Source organism: Electrophorus electricus, chromosome 3, assembly GCF_013358815.1.
Source record: "Electrophorus electricus isolate fEleEle1 chromosome 3, fEleEle1.pri, whole genome shotgun sequence".
Classification (NCBI taxonomy): domain Eukaryota; kingdom Metazoa; phylum Chordata; class Actinopteri; order Gymnotiformes; family Gymnotidae; genus Electrophorus; species Electrophorus electricus.
Window position 1 is genome coordinate 25,076,799 of NC_049537.1, and position 14,495 is coordinate 25,091,293.

Sequence of the window (14,495 nt, forward strand, 5' to 3'; positions counted from 1 at the left end):
ACAACAACCGCTGCTGCCAAAGAAATTTATCTGAGCTTTTCAACAGGTTCTCCTGTGGCTCTTAGCAGCCTCTTCCAACCACATTATTTGTTGAGCTGAGAAGGATTCATTTTGGCTGAACTACAGTTGTCCTCCTACTAGGACTGATTACTTAGAAGACTGTGGTTTCATATTTCACCCCGTGTCACAATAGGGTTTGCTCTGTCAAGGTGTCTGTCGGGTGCTCAAAACATAACATAATAGCCCTGAAAAGACTGCTTGTGTTGACTAGGAAATCACAGGTTTTTTTAGAATTCCAGTGTTTTGCCACTGTAAAACAAAATATGTCTAAATATGTCCATAAACATCTAATTGTTTCATTGTTCAAATTTTCACCCTCAGACTTTTATCCGACCTGATTTGAACATTACCAGAAGAGCCCTGCATTAGCTACAGTTCAAGAGGGACCTTTAAATATGCGATAAGACCTACACAGGGTATTGGAATGAAATTAGAAAACACTCCCCTACAATTATTTCTCCATATCCATCAGTTCTGAATAATTGTGATATTACGTTAAATACTGCAGAAGACTGTGTGTAAACAATGCACTCACAACTGTATCATACGACACTTAATTGTATTATGCTAATACTTATAGCACATATATATATATATATATATATATATACTCGTATTTATGGTGCTTTGCATTAGCCTCGTCTGATAACAGTTTAGGTTCATTTATGCAGAGATTCACAAGGATTATTCTAAAGATCGTTAGCCTGCAGTTTGTGTTTGCTGTGCACATTTATGTGAGTGATGTTGACAGTGCTTCAGAAGCTTCTTCTGATACTTTCTTTTCCTCCATTATCCCTCTCAAATCTTCAAACATATGACAAGATAACAGTGTTATGTGATGACCCTCCTAATACTGGAAAAAGGGATGGCATATGAATGCTGTTTGGCTGCCAGGGTCAAGGCCTTTCCAAAGTACCTGTCTATGCTGTCAGCATTTTATCCTTTCTGGCATTAATGCTTGAAACAGGAGCCTGGGAACCGCTGAAACATTAGATATGCAGGACTGAGGAATACAGCAGAGGATTACAGAGTAGCAGAAGTGGTTTAGAAACCCTGTTTCTTTTTATCCTTTTAGACAGACAAATTACATTTTATTCTGATCCACAATAAGGAAAATTATGACAGGTGGGCAAGGAAGTTTAGCATATGCTGTTGTATCCATTAACAAGCCATCTAAAAGCATAACTGGTGTTTACCCATCCTATTAATGGACCAATAGAGCTACTTTAATGATAACGATATTCCCATCTTAGATGTATGCAATCAGATACAATAATTAACAAGGAACAATAACATGCTTATTGACAATTTACTTTTTTTTTTTTCTTTTTTCTTTTTTTTTTTAAAGAAAGGTTCCATGTCTAATAAATTTGGGGCCTTTCACTGATAGCGTGACGTGATGTAGTCTAGATTACATAACTTCATATCATTTTAATAGTTCATAAGTGCCATGGGCATGTTCAGATGATTACATACTAGCACTACCATGCATCGCGTACAGTGTGTGTCAACGTGTCCAATGTGCTTTTCTGCGCTGATCAATGCGGCGCCTCCCGGTGGTCAACCTTCTCTTTTCATTTAGGAATACAAGTTCTTTTCTGTTCTGGGTAGTGTTGATACGAGATGAGATCAGACTATTAGTGTACACAAGTTCCTAGATAAGCTTTCAACTTCTGAATATGATAAAAGACCAAATATGATATGATAAAATTCACTATATGCACAGGATGAGTATTTTCCGATTCTATGAATGAATCTGAACGCATCCTCGTTTTCTACTTGGCAGTGCAGTCACCACTGAAATGGTGACTCAAGTCGCATTAAAAAATGTGCTATGCATAACAACTGCACAAGTAAAGATTTACTCATTTTTAATGTAACGAAATTTCTTCTGTTTTAAGCATTAGTTTATCATAAACTACTGTTTAGCTTACTATTCAGACTGACGTAATGGTTAAAGGCAAGCCTCGCACTCAGAACAGTCTACAGAGGGATATTTTGTCCTAGAAATACTTAAAGAAAAAGAAGCAATACGGAATTTTGTCTTTGGTTAGAGCGTAGCTAGAGATTTCTATTAACACGTTTCAAGTGAAAACCAACCATGTCTTAGGAAAAAAAATAAACGTCTTTAGATGTCGTAGGAAGTCCAATGACACACCTCTAATAAGAATGGTATATTCCACTCTGCCGCGAGCTGTTTTTTCAGCACCTACCAGTGATACAGACTTGGTTCGAATATTCGTTCCAAACTGATCCAGGCTTCCCGAACAAATTATAGAGATATGTTACGTTTCCTAAATAAATCACCCTAACATATCCGACTCATATTTCTGTTAGAACGGTCGCCTAGCATCAACTCTCGATACACCGTTTTTACTTGTTCCTGGTTTTGAAGGGCTGGTTTGGTCGTTTGTAACAAGGAAAGCATTGGGAAAGCGACGTTTTTCATTCCCATGTTGTCGCCGAATCAGGACGAACATGCCCGCTCAAAAGATCCGGTGAAATACGGCGAGTTGGTGATACTCGGGTGAGTAGTTTAGGTTCACATGGCAATTGACTCCCATAACCTCCTTTCGAGGAACCATTCTAAAATATCCTCTTAGATACTGATTTTGTATTTGTTAGGTGGCTAGCAGAATGGTTTTCAAATGAGCTAACCCTAGCTAACAGTGTTGAGAAGTAGCCTAAGCAAGGGCTTTAACTAGACGAACAGCACTTGTGAATTTTAAACACTTAGCTAGCTAGCATTAATATGAAAAAATAATATTTATCAGTAAATCACATTGTCCAACTGAAACACTCTAGATTGAGAAATAACTTAAATTTGTAACAGAAAACGGTGCTGAGATTGCCATTCTGTTGCATACTGGCTAGCTAACACTACCGAATTATAGTGATAGCGTTAGTTAGCCAACTATAACGCTGGTCTGGAAGTGTTAGCAAAATGTTGCTGCCTACTTGGGCTTTCCAGAGTAATAACATGTTGAAAGTGTCTAGTGGTGGCTAAGTGTTAGCTACCTAGGCGTTCGTCTTGCAGAACAAGATAAAGCTGCAGTGATATAACTTAAGGCGTTTACCTGAGTTCTTGAACTTGATTGCCCCACCTTTCCCCCGTCTGCCCCATTCTTTGTGAGTGTAAGTTGCTCGATCTAAGTCCCAGTCTATCGGTCCCACTTGTTGCCATACGCCACTGGGTGAGTTGCAAATGAATGAGGCTTGACAGGTCTGTCACAGTATAATACAGTAAACGACAGGGGAATTAATTATTGTGGTTTAAAGTTTAATTATAGCTACAGCTATCGCATGTGGGGCTTGTGCTAAGAGGTTCCAAATGGTTTGAGAGATATTAAACTATAAAAAAAAGATATTAAACTGCTTATCAACTGCTTATCAACTGTTTCTCCCCCCCCCCTTCCAATAGTGCGGTGGGACAGGACGCTGGTGTACTTCCTTTGTGGTCGTGCCATATATGCACTTCCTGTTGTCTTGCTAATTACGAGTGGAAACGAAAATTTAATTGAATACTCCTGTGAAATCTAATTCAAAATAATGAGCAAGCCTTTTTAACCTGTTTGGTTTTCAGTATTATTCTGTTCTTAATTTACTTTATGATGCTAAAACATGAGTATTCCATTAAACATTAAAGTAAGTGATCTATTTAAGGTTAGTAAGCAAACTTGAGTTTGAGTTTTGTTCTGTTTTGTTAATTTATTCTAGATTTCTCATTTTTAGTGCTGGTTACAAGCTGCTTATGAATATAAAATGGAGTTTAAACTCATTTTAGGATTTGATATATAAGTAAACCGACCACTTCATTAGGTACACATGTACAACTGCTCATTAATGCAAATGTATAATTAGTAAGTCAACTTTAGACATGTGGATATGGTCAAGATGACCTGCTGAAGTTCAAACTGAGCATAAGAATGTGGAAGAAAGGTGATTTAAATGTCTTTGATGGTATGGTTGTTAATGGTAGTCTAGATGGTAGTTAACGGGCTGGTCCGAGTATTTCAGAAACTGCTGATCTGCTGGGATTTTCACACACAACCACCCCTGGGGTTTACAGGGAATAGTCCAAAAAAGAGAAAATATTCAGTGAGCGGCAGTTCTCAGTTCAAAAATACCTTGTTGATGCCAGAGGTCAGAGGAGAATGGCCAGACTGGTTTGAGCTGATAGAAAGACAACAGTAACTCAGATAACCTATTGTTACAACTATGGTATGCAGAAGAGCATTTCTGAAGGCACAAACTTTGAACCTTGAAACAGATGGGCTACAGCAGCAGAAGACCACATCGGGTGCCACTCCTGTCAGCTTTGGACACCTTAATACCAACTGAGCATTGTTTAATCACCACAGCCTACCTGACTTTTGTTGCTAACCATGTCCCTCCCTTTATAACCACAGTTTACCCATCTTCTAATGGCTTCTTCAAGCAGGAGAGTGTGCCAAGTCACAAAGCTCAAATCATCTCGAACTGGTTTTTTAATCATGACAATCAGTTCACTGTACTCAAATGGCCTCCAAAGTCACCAGATCTCAGTACAGTAGAGCACCTTTGGGATGTGGTGTAATGGGACATTCACATCATGGATATGCAGCTGAAAATCCAGCATCAGGCAGTTGCTACAGTCATGTCAACATGGACCAAAATCTTTGAGCAATATTTACAATGCCTTGTTGAATCTATTCCATGAAGAGTTACGGAGCTTTTAGAGGTACTAGCGAGGTGTACCTAATAAAGGGAATCCTAGGGGGTACTAGCAAGGTGTACTTAATATGCATACACCTTTATACACAAACTCTGTACTTTACTACAACTTTTGAATATCTCAACATCTCTTACTACAGTACACTGCAGTTACTCACCTGAAATCTACTTCGAATATTTTATATAAGTTATACAGCACACTGTTTTTTCACTTGCACATATATAACTTATGTAAAATATTCAGAGTAGATTTCAGGTGAGTAACTGCAGTGTACTGTAGTAAGACATGTTGAGATGTTCAAAGTTGTGGTAAAGTACAGAGTTTCCAGAGAAACAGAACATTTCATACAAGGATCCTTCATCACCTCTGCAAATTGCACTTTGCTTCCACAGCTCACACACACACATATATGAGCAAGTAAAAAAAATTGCTCAGTACAAATTGTATTAGTTTGTGCTTTTTTACAATGGAAAGTAATCATGGTCTGACTTGGTTTGTGGACATAGAAATGGAGTATATTCAGAAGTGAGTGGCAGCCTTATGTCAGTGTTTTAGTATGAGAGATTTTGTGTGGTAAATCATGGGTGCTGCTTTATTCCTAGGTGTGAAACGCATCTATTTTTATCTGAATAGACTGCTGAACAATTGTGCTCTTTAATGTATTAATCTAGGCAAATTTTTCCTCTTGCATTGATGTATACTGCTATATTTCACTTAGCTGTTCATCCCAAGTCTTTTAGGTCAGCATGAAAGTACAGGAGGAGAAGGTATTTGAATATTTAATTTGTGCATGTGCGCGCATGTGCATTCATGCAAACACTAGTTCTGCTATCTCAGTGTGCAGTGCTGAACTGGCACATTGACCACTCTGAGCACAGTCAATGCTTTTGCACCACTGCTCACCGCAAATTGCGTAGACATTCCACAAAACTGGGTGAGACTGCTGGCGACCTGCATGAAACCATCCCAAAGGTTTTTGCATAGTTTAAATGTAAGCATCTGCCTTTGCTGTTTAGCCTAGAGTCATTCTTTGTTGTTGAGCTTAGATGACATAGGCACAAAACAGTTTATTATAGAATAGTGGTTATTACTTTAAACCTGACTTCCGAGAATGGATTGGAAATGAGTGTTGTAGTTCATAGTTCAGAGTTGTGACTGCCATCAGGGCCTTTTGAATACTCACTGGGGCACCATCTCTGTAGTTTCCCTTGCTTTGCCTTAGTTGTGCTGTTTGTCACTGGATAGCATGAATAGCTGCAGAAAGAACAACAGAGTGTAGACTCTAGAGACTGAATGCCAAACTTACTGTGTACAAAACATTCAGATCTCTCTAAAACGTAGAGAGCATGGAACACTATACCAATTATGATTATCGGGTGCATCTGATGGTTTCAACCAATCTCAAAACCTCTTATCTGAATCTTTGTGTTTTTCATCATTCCCTCATGAGGCCAGAACTAGAAAGAAGTTCCCTTGTTTATTGTGTAAAGGCAGTCAGCCTAACGGCTGATTCTAAGACTAGACCAGACATGTTTCTGTCTAATACTGTTTGTGGCATTCATTGTGTGGCCAGGTAACACCTCTGTCAAAACTTGTCATGGCACAAAGGTTTGTTTTTCAGCATAAAAAACTCGCTATGTTTCTCTTCCTGGTTTTCACCTCCGTATAGGTCTGCTTCAGTGGCATTCAGTAGTGTAAATAAACAACTCCCCTGGGACTCCTTGATACAAATTGGAAAAACATGCCTTTCACATCATTCACAAGACCTCATGTTCCCAAAAATCACTTTTTAAATAAAAAAAAAAACAACTGAGATTTTTGTCAGTCTGTGCCTTTTGTTATAGATTTCTTTCTGTTGTTGATCTTCAGGTACAATGGCTCCCTTCCCGGTGGAGATAAGGGTCGCAAAAGGAGTCGTTTTGCTCTATACAGGAGGGCAAAAGCTAATGGGGTCAAGCCAAGTGCTGTTCACATCATCAGCAACCCACACGACAGCAAGGTGCTTGGTTTCTTGTAATAGGAATAGACAAGTAGATTCATTACAGTTTAAACAAGCTTATGTGACTTACCCATTTAAAACCAATACCTTTCATTTTCAAAAAATGCATAGTTTTGTACTAGCACATCAGTTGATATTAATGTTTGAGCTTTGGTTTCAGGCGGTTAACAGCAGGGGTCAGCACAGTATCTCCTTCACCCTCTCTAGGAATCAGACTGTGGTGGTGGAATATTGCCATGACGATGACACAGATATGTTCCAGGTGAGGCACTGATTGTCTCAGTGGAATTGCAACACTTATTTAGCTATGAATTGTTAGCATCCACAACCAACACGATACGTTTTCTTTATTATGGGTTCACTGCAAAATTACACAAATAGGGTGTGTTTTAATAGTTAGAATTTTTCATGTGTTTTGACCTGTCTGTTCAGTGTTAGTTATGTTGTATTGATACAAAGCACACTAACATATAATGCTTCAAAAATATTTCATATACGTCATGTCACGTGTTACAAAGTGGCAACAAAATCTGCAGCCCAGTTTTTAAACAATGCTCCCAAATATAAAGATCAAAAAATAAATAACATTGTATGCAATAGAACTGGACAATTTGATAAAATACGTAATGCCGATTTGTCAGATCTGTATTGCAATTGCAATTTAAGTTATGTTCTAAGCACCAGGTGAGCATTCATAGTTTTAAACATCTTCCAAGCATACTTACGAGCTTACTTTGTTCCTGCATGAAAAGAATTAGCACAGTTGCTACTAAAATTTATTTTAACTGCACTAATTAAAATTTTTTAAAGCTGTTCTCATTAAGCAATTGAATATATTTAACTGTGTAATTAATAGAGCTATGATTTTAAAATCACATTTTGAAATTGCAGTTTGAAAATGATCAGTTGTTCAGGCCTAGTGTGGAATGTACATGGACTGAAATTTTGTATTTAATTTTTTTCAAATAATGTCCATAATTCACTCTGCATGTGATTGCTTCTAGATTGGTCGCTCCACTGAGAGCCCCATAGACTTTGTGGTGACCGATACGCCGGGTGGGTCAAAAGAGAGTGAGGATTCCTCTGTTGCCCCCAGCACAATCTCACGCTTTGCCTGTAGGGTGGTCTGTGAAAGGAACCCCCCCTACACTGCCCGTATTTATGCAGCTGGCTTTGACTCCTCCAAAAACATTTTCCTTGGGGTGAGTATTCCTCACAGTCAATTGGAAAACATTTAGACATACTTTCTTTTCACTATGTTATTAGGAGGAGGTGACCCAGAAGGAGTTGTATGGAGGGAAACCAGGGGAAAGAAGGTAACCTACCTTTTTCTATCATCCCTTAATACTAATCACTCTTCCTGCAGGAAAAGGCCACCAAGTGGAAGAACCCAGATGGTCATATGGATGGGCTCACGACCAATGGGGTGCTGGTGATGCATACCCAGGGTTTCCCTGAAGAGCCAAAGCAGGGCATGTGGAGAGAGATTTCTGTCTGTGGAGATGTCTACACCCTGAGAGAGACCAGATCTGGACCCGTGCGTGGCCAGTTGGTAAATGCGGTCACTAATCGTTTGATACCATAATTCCCTTACTCCTGCCATAGCCTAAATTAGACACAGGTCATAGAAAAGCAATGCATATATGTCTTAATGGTAGCATTTCAAAATTCAGGGATTTCAGAAGAACAACAGTGGCTTTGGCAAACATACTTTTAAAATAAAAACAGGGAAACTGTTGATTGAATTCTGAATGTAAGTGTGTACATTAAGAGCATTTCAGGGCTCCAGATATTATGATTACAGTGATATTATTATTGGAAGCATAAAGCTTGCTGTGTAATCTGACAAAGGGTAAGGGGGAGGTTCAGAATCCTCTCCATTTACATTTGTAGCATCTGGCCAATCTTGTAGTGAACCTATATTATAAAACTATATAAAGGACTATAAAGACAACAGTTAAAAGTTAATCTGTGATTCCTTTCTAACTATGCAAGACTGGTACTTACAGTGCATCTGGAAAGTATTCACAGGGCTTCACTTTTTCCACATTTTATGTTGCAGCCTTATTCCAAAATGGATTAAATAATTTTTTTCCCTTAATATTCTACACACAATACCCCATAATGACAAAGTGAAAAACGTTTGTTTGGAATTTTTGCAAATTTATTAAAAATAAAAAACCCAAAAAATCAAACAAAATTCTCTGGTCTGATGAAACAAAGATTGAACTCTTTGGCCTGAATGCCAAGCGTCATGTCTGGAGGAAACCAGGCACCGCTCATTACCTGACCAATACTATCCCTACAGTGAAGCATGGTGATGGCAGCATCATGCTGTGGGGTTGTTTTTTGGCAGCAGGAACTGGGAGACTAGTCAGGGTCGAGGAATTAATTTAATCCATTTTGGAATAAGGCTGTAACATAACAAAATGTGGAAAAAGTGAAGCGCTGTGAATACTTTCCAGATGCACTCTACTAGTGCTTGAGGTGGCTTTCAGGTAGCATGACATTAACACTTAGCTCTAACACTTCTTCCACCAACAAATTTTGCTCTCACTTGAATGTTTAATTGACAAGTTACCACATTTGCTACAGCAAATGTGGTAGCTCTTGCATTCTGTATATATCACAGTACCTGTAATATGCAGCCCAGACCCCTTGAGTGGTGCAGCTGATGTGGGGAGCTAGACTCCATAATGATGCCATGACCCCCAACATCAATGTCTGGGGGTACAAGTACACAACTGGCCCTGCTTCTCTCCTATGTAGAGCCTCACTGGTTCTTGCCAAAAATGGGTATCTGCCAGCTCACATACACATGACCGGGCAGTCAGCACTTTCCTTTAGGGATGTTCAGCTTTGACTGTGTGAACAGCAGTTTGAAAAGATGCAGTGGCCTTCTTCATATGTCTCGCAGGAAGCATGTGTTCGTGTTCACTTTTGCAGGTTGGTTGGTGACATACCATAGAGATTTAGTGGGTATAAATGAGTGACACTAGGGAGATGACTGTGCAACAATTCAAAGAAAGAAAGTGTTAAAGAAGCATTCCCACACTGCAGTAAGTGTTTAATGTATCGCTGCAATAATGTAATGCAAAACATCTGACAAGCTGACAGTTGGGAAACATATGGACTGCACAACTCATATCAGCGAGGTTCACCAACCCGGTTCACCAACCCACCTTTCTCCTGTGGTCATTACCTGCTTATGCAGATACTGCAGGTATCCAATCCAGTCAATCGGATTTGAGAAGGACTTGATTAGCGAAAGGTGTGTTGACTGAGGGTTGGAGCCAAGTTCCAGCGCATCAAGACAACTATAGTTGGAAAATATGTCCACAACCTGAGATCATCATTGGCCAAGTGCTGAACGCGTGCCACTTTTTTGTTTACATAATGCTGGAAGCTAAAGAGCTGTGTGTTCAGTAGAGGAGGAATATTCTATAATTGTGTTTGATAATGGTGTGTTTGGCCTGTTTTGATGCCACTGAATGCTCCTGTGTTTACTTAGGCACAGGGTGAGAGCAGTGCCCTGCAGGATGGCTCTCTGGTGGATCTGTGCGGTGCGACCCTGCTGTGGCGCACCGCTGAAGGCTTACTCAAAGCCCCCACCCTGCGTCACTTGGATGCCCTCCGTCTGGAGCTGAATGCAGCACGGCCACAGTGCCCCGTTGGCCTAAGCACGCTGGCCTTCCCCAGCCTGCCTCGCAGCCACAGCCTGGAGGAGCGCCAGCCTTGGGCCTACCTCACCTGTGGTCACGTCCATGGCCGCCACGACTGGGGCCAGCGGCCTGAGCGCACCCGTGACCGGGAGGAAGGGGCCGCCAGTGGCACAGGCGGTAGGCGGGAATGCCCCCTCTGCCGATCAGTTGGTCCCTACGTTCCCCTCTGGCTAGGCTGCGAGCCTGCTTTCTACGTGGACGCTGGGGCCCCCACACATGCCTTCGTGCCCTGCGGTCATGTGTGCTCAGAGAGGACGGCCAGGTATTGGGCTGAGACATCATTGCCGCATGGGACCCACGCCTTTCGGCCCACATGTCCCTTCTGCTCAGCCCCGCTGGTGGGCATTCCTGGGTTCACCCGCCTTATCTTCCAAGGGCCCATAGATTGATGAAATGGCCAGAGAGGGTAGAAGGCAGGACAGGAGTACTGTGGAGACTAGCATTTTTCTCAGGAATGTGTTCATACTGTAGATGCACATGCTAAAATGACATCTACTGTTGCTTCCCTTAGAGTATGTACACACTAAACTCAGCATGTGTATTCTTTGTTTGGAATACATTCCTGAGTTATCCTGGTTAAAAGCCATCCTTAAATTCGTTAGATTTTCCGTTGTTTTTCTCATTCATTCTGCTGGTGGTGATCAAAAAGGCAAGGCTTTCCCTAGGCCATATCAGCATGCTCAGATGGGCTACTGGGCTGGTTCATGTTTGGTGGCATTTGAAATATGTGTTCAAAGAACCATAACATTACCCAAAGCTCTTAAGGTTGGCACTGACAATTGCATTATTATTGGTTTTAGCATAATTTAAAAAAAAACAAAAGCTTACTCCTTGGAAAGTCTGTATTCAAAAACGTCCCATGTTTGGACAGTGCCAGACAGAACTTGTGAATCCATTAAACAACAGTATCTCTTGAGTCCCAATTCACACTAAAACCCCCAATTATTGCATGCTGTTTATTAAACCTTTGGATACTTATATTAATGCTTTTGGATCAGTCTCTGTTCTGCTTCTTAGTTTTGTTGCTTTTTTTTTAGTTTTTAGAAGTCTCAAGATATAAATTCACAGGATGGGTATTCATAAGAAATAATTCTGTAAGACCTAACATCCAGCCTTTAATCAAGGGACTAAATTTCCAGTGCACTGTCACACTCCCTTCTCCTTTGCCTTCTTTTTACCCATCTTTGGCCAATTTCAGTGCTTTCTGAATTTATGATCTTTGATTTCATCTCACTTGACACACTTGCAAGGACACACCCCTACGCAACACTCATCTTAAGCAATAAACAGAATTACTAGAATTAAGCTATAGCTTAGCTGACAGATGCAATGACTTAAATGTGTGCTACCTGATTCTGACTTAAACATGGTTGAGCTCGGCCTTTGATTGAAGGGCTTTACCAAGTCGAGAGTAATGTAGCCTTTGTGATTTTTCTTTTATAGATTGTTATTGGTATTATTATTGTTTTAGCATTTAAATGACCTTAGAAGTTGTAGCTACAGTATTTAGAGTAGTTAAGAAAAAGTCAAGATGTCATATTTTTATACATGATTATTGTGTTACTAACTTTGACTCAAGGTCAGATTTTTTTATATACAAGTGTTGCATATAGCAGTATATTTGCTATATATATATATATATATATACTACACACACACACACACACACACACAGATACATACATACATACATTGTGTTTGTGTGTGTGTGCGTGTGCGTGCATATATGATTTGAGTTCTGGAGAGTTCACAGCTGATGTAAGTATGCCTCACTGTGTCACACTACTATGGCATAGGAAGCCCTAAATACAAATATGATGAATGTACTATTCCACTGCTTAGGTAAAATTCTTCCTTGGTGCTAGCCGTCATAGAATTTAAAGGATTCATATGTATTTTTTATCACACGTTCACTGCAATCCTTGAATGTGTTTGAATGTTTTGGTCAATGTGAGGCACACATTCCCCTGCTAAGTCGCCCATGCTCCTGCAGGCCTCACACTGTGCATCTTTTAGCATTCTAGATAAGATAAGCTGCATAACAACTGTAGGGTGTAAAGAAAGATAAGCTCTCCTTTACCTCATGCAAGAGAAGAAATCTCAATTTAACCACATATTTTTATATTGATAAAATTGGTGCATGCTGGGTTTTTGGCTTTTCCTCTTTGTTGCCATAATGTAATTCACATCTGCTAAATTGCATTTCTCTGTGATTTGTGATTCCTTTTTCAAGAGACTTGTGGTGTTCTTTGCTCTCTGTTGCATTGTGCCAATGAGAATATGCATTTACTATTATCCTGAGCTGGTCAACCACTAAAATTGGATGATGATTGAATGGCCAAACTTTGGTTTTGTTGCTCACTGAGACCATGGTCAAGTTCAGATGTCTTTGAAGCAGCATGTTCAGTCAGTTGCCAGTGTAGTCAGATACCCACCTTGTTTTAAACTGAAGTTGTGTGTTGCAGCAGGCTGTTGCTCTAGCATAGATTATTCCATGTCTTCCACATGGTTCAAAAATGCTGTTCTGCCCCCATTCTTAATCTGCTAAGGGCTTTTTGATTCACTGGTCCCCTGCAGACTGATAATGGGTGTCCTCAGGTTTACACAAGTAAAAGTTTACACTCTACCCAGGGTCTCTATTCTCTGAATGCATATGGCACTGTTAGCAGGGCTATAGGGGTGTGTGTGCACTGTTAGCAGGGCTATAGGGGTGTGTGTGTGTGTGTGTGTGTGTGTGTGTGTGTGTGTGTGTGTGTGTGTGTGTGTGTGTGTGTGTGTGTGTGTGTGTGTGTGTGTGTGTGCGGGCGGGCGTGCGTGCACGTGCCTGTGAAGTAGTATAATTCAGTGTCCCATAAATCACAAGGTTTCATCTTGGAGGAGGACATGAAATTCAGGGGCATATTCAAGATGTGTGAAATTATTATGTTTAGCCTGTGCAGTGTTTTCCCTGCAGGTGTTTTGTTTTTGTTTTTATGTTGATCAGCCATCTTGCATATTTTACTGTCATTTCTCTGCATATAGGTTGGTCTGGGAATATGTGCCCCTAAAGAGTCATTAGCTCAATTTCAAAACAGTATTTCAATACTTATGCTTACCCGCATCCTGAGGGTCCACATTTTTTTAAGGGTTTTATATAACCATATTTAACTATATTACTAATATAGTCTCACACTGGATGAAAGGATCCTTGTTAAGAGTTTATACTTTGACTGGGATTAGAGATGGTAGAAAAAGTGACTTAAAAAGTGATCAGTTTGAGTGTTGTCAGTCATGATGTATCCTATCTGAATGATGTGAAAATGGCTGCACCTTGTGTTTGACCCATGTAATGCATTACTTACCGACTAGGGTTCATGACCTGTAACCTCTTCACTGTCACATTCCACTGAAAAAGACTCGATGACTAGCTATCAAACCATGCAATGAACACAAAGGTACACTTCTATGCTTAAACCCAAGGTGCACTGACAATCACAAATTAAAACCTAATAAAAGACGTTTCCCAAATTGTGTGTGTGTGTGTGTGTGTGTGTGTGTGTGTGTGTGTGTGTGTGTGTGTGTGTGTGTGTGTGTGGACTAAATACAAATTCTTCCTGCAGAGGGCAGCATTGCCTTTTTAGATTTTTTTTTTTCCCTCCAGTGGCTTTCATTCTGTTGGTAATTTGTTAATGGCAGCTTCATCTTTGGCTGAAGTCAGACAAGTATTTCTTTTTTATATATATAATTTTAGCTACTAACAGTGTTTTAATGGAAAACTGGCACTGGGTGGCAGTATAAAGTACATCGTTGACTTCGAATGAACCTGACTGAGTTAATTCCTTCTCTTCTTAATATTCATGTTTGATATGAGAAGTCATTAAATCTTGCTGTGCATGGTATTAACTATATTATTTAAGACTTTGTAACTATCGCAGCGCAATAAAGTTTCAGATAACAGTAATGACTAAATTACAAGATTTTACTGAGAGAATCATTCTTTAGTAATGTAGTTTTAAAATAC

General features: G+C 39.9%; 1 protein-coding gene across 1 annotated transcript; it reads left to right on the top strand.

Annotated features, from left to right (window-relative positions):
- Nucleotides 1-2,291: 2,291 nt before the first annotated feature.
- Nucleotides 2,292-13,216, top strand: LOC113569791 (E3 ubiquitin-protein ligase pellino homolog 2). The gene is made up of 6 exons (XM_026997821.2): nucleotides 2,292-2,587; nucleotides 6,644-6,773; nucleotides 6,934-7,035; nucleotides 7,778-7,975; nucleotides 8,140-8,325; nucleotides 10,285-13,216. The coding sequence occupies exons 1-6, from the start codon at nucleotides 2,514-2,516 to the stop codon at nucleotides 10,882-10,884; spliced, it is 1,290 nt and encodes a 429-aa protein (XP_026853622.1). The 5' UTR covers nucleotides 2,292-2,513; the 3' UTR covers nucleotides 10,885-13,216.
- Nucleotides 13,217-14,495: the final 1,279 nt, after the last annotated feature.

Bases quoted from the DNA above. Each gene is read 5' to 3' on its own strand.
- LOC113569791 (XM_026997821.2), top strand. From the start codon at position 2,514: ATGTTGTCGCCGAATCAGGACGAACATGCCCGCTCAAAAGATCCGGTG. The intron at 2,588-6,643 runs GTGAGTAGTTTA...GTTGATCTTCAG, and splicing joins GGCGAGTTGGTGATACTCGG to GTACAATGGCTCCCTTCCCG. The intron at 6,774-6,933 runs GTGCTTGGTTTC...CTTTGGTTTCAG, and splicing joins GCAACCCACACGACAGCAAG to GCGGTTAACAGCAGGGGTCA.